This window comes from Engraulis encrasicolus, chromosome 23, assembly GCF_034702125.1.
Source record: "Engraulis encrasicolus isolate BLACKSEA-1 chromosome 23, IST_EnEncr_1.0, whole genome shotgun sequence".
NCBI lineage: Eukaryota > Metazoa > Chordata > Actinopteri > Clupeiformes > Engraulidae > Engraulis > Engraulis encrasicolus.
Window position 1 is genome coordinate 20,350,041 of NC_085879.1, and position 2,500 is coordinate 20,352,540.

General features: G+C 46.6%; 1 protein-coding gene across 2 annotated transcripts in view; it reads right to left on the reverse strand.

Moving 5' to 3' along the window:
• mrpl11 (mitochondrial ribosomal protein L11) overlaps positions 1 to 2,500 on the reverse strand; it is a 126,588-nt gene that overhangs the window by 32,065 nt on the left and 92,023 nt on the right. For both annotated transcript variants that reach the window (XM_063189354.1, XM_063189355.1), the window contains exon 3: positions 356 to 451. In XM_063189354.1, coding sequence (XP_063045424.1) covers positions 356 to 451 — 96 coding nt within the window. The remainder of the gene's footprint in view (positions 1 to 355; positions 452 to 2,500) is intronic.

Below are 2,500 nucleotides of genomic sequence, written 5' to 3' on the forward strand. Positions count from 1 at the left end.
AGAAGCTGAGGAAGATTGAACGCTAAAATAGAGAGAGAGAGAGAGAGAGAGAGAGAGAGAGAGAGAGAAATATACCACCTTTACACCTTACAGTGGAGGCCAGCAGAAAGTCAGCTATTGTCCAAGTGAGACACCTGGCTATCCAAACAGACAGACAGACAGACAGACACACACACACACAGAAAAAAAGAGCCAAGGGCTATTGGATGGAGCTGAATACCTGACCACACACACACACACACACACACACACACACACACACACACACACACACACACACACACACACACACACACACACACACACACACACACACACACACACACACACACACACACACACATAGGTACGTTACCTTGACGGTGATGCGGATAGGGAGTGGGATGCCCTCCTTCATCTCCTTGGTCCGCTCATTGAAGTCCTTACAGAACTGGCCAATAGGGATGCCTTTCTGGATAGGGGGAGAGAGAGGAGTAGAGTCGGTGATATTGCAAGCTTCTGTTCTATTTCAGCAACTATACATTTCATTTAAAGCACAATTCAGTCTTAATTTGTGTATGTAATGCAGCAAAAGAGAGAGACCAACACAGACACAGACACAGAGACAGACAGAAAAAAACAGAGAGGGAGACAGAGATTGAGACACCTAGAATAGACAGAGAGAGAGAGAGACATTATCATAATGTCATTACCAATGTATCTTCAACCAATGCTTTGGCAATACGAAATATTTTTTGTCATGCTAATAAAGCTTCTATGAAATGAAAATGAAATGTGAGAGAGAGAGAGAGAGAGAGAGAGAGAGAGAGAGAGAGAGAGAGAGAGAGAGAGAGAGAGAGAGAGAGAGAGAGAGAGAGAGAGAGAGAGAGAGAGAGAGACAAATGGTAAGTGCTTTTAAATGCACTGGATGAGAGACAAGCGGGTAAACATACAGTATTTATCAGGTGTCAACAGTGGGGTGTGTGTGTGTGTGTGTGTGTGTGTGTGTGTGTGTGTGTGTGTGTGTGTGTGTGTGTGTGTGTGTGTGTGTGTGTGTGTGTGTGTGTGTGTGTGTGTGTGTGTGTGTGTGGTGCAGAGTGCTGTGTGTGGGTGGGTGGTGCAGCAGAATGAAGCCCTTTGAAGCGTTCCAAAAGGCAGTGGAGAACGAGGATAGCTGGCGTTGCAGGACTGTGTGTGTGTGTGCGTGAGAGAGAGAGAGAGAGAGAGAGAGAGAGAGAGAGAGAGACAGAGAGAGAGAGAGAGAGAGAGAGAGAGAGAGAGAGAGAGAGAGAGAGAGAGAGAGAGAGAGAGAGGGAGAGAGAGAGAGGGGGACGTCTGTGTGTGTTTACTGTGTGAGAAAGAGGAGGATAGAGGAGTTTGTGTGTGTGTGTTTGTGTGTGTGCGTGTGTGTGTGTGTGTGTGTGTGTGCGTACGCGTGTTAGATAGATAAGGTGGTCAGCAGTGTGTGTGTGTGTGTGTGTGTGTGTGTGTGTGTGTGTGTGTGTGTGTGCGTACGTGCGTGCGTGTGTGGGCTGCTGCTCTTTAGAAGGTCTACTGTAGCTTAGGCACGCATGGATGCCCGACAGCAAAGGAAAACAGCTTCGGCTGGGCAGGGAGGGAGGGAAAGTGTGAGTGTGTATCTCTTTGAGTGTGTATCTATGTGTGTGTGTGTGTGTGTGTGTGTGTGTGTGTGTGTGTGTGTGTGTGTGTGTGTGTGTGTGTGTGTGTGTGTGTGTGTGTGTGTGTGTGTGTGTGTGTGTGACGGTGTGTGTGCGTGTGCATGGAATGTTTTATGTTTACCTGTGTATCTATGTGCTGTGCGTGTATTGTGATGCCTTTATGTTTTTCTGTTTAATTTGCTGTATCCTTTGATTTTGCATCTGTGTATGACTTATCCTTTGATTTTTTTGTGTGAAGCACATTGAACCGCATCTGTGTATGAAATGCACAATGTAAATAAAATTGCCTCACATTGTATGCCTTGTATGCATGTGTGTGTGTGTGTGTGTGTATGTATGTGTGTGTGTGTGTAGGTGTGTGTGTGTGTGTGCGCCTGTTGCAGACCTTGTGAGGTGTATGAGCCAGAGAGACGCGTGATGAATGGTATTCTCATTCCAAAGAGTGTGAGAGGCAGCCAAAGAGGGGAGAGAGAGAGAGATAGGGAAAGCGAGAGAGAGAGAGAGAGAAGGACGGATAGAGAGAGGAAGAGGAAGATGAGAAGAGATAGTGTGAAAGAGCAAGAATGAACGAGTGAGTGGGTGAGAGAAAGTGAGCAAGCCAGTAAGAGTATGGAATGCATTGCCAACATGCAGCAAGTCAACAGCAACTGACACACTCTCGTTCGGTAAAAAACCTTGACCGCAACAGAAAGCTCAGCGCATTTCTGGTTTGGCCCACGGATCCACAATGGCAACGGCAATTACCAATCAGGCTTTTTAATCGCAACAAGGCGCCGAGAATAACACTGACCTTCACTCCAGCAAAAAAAAAAATCCACACACACACATCTCCTGAGAGCTTG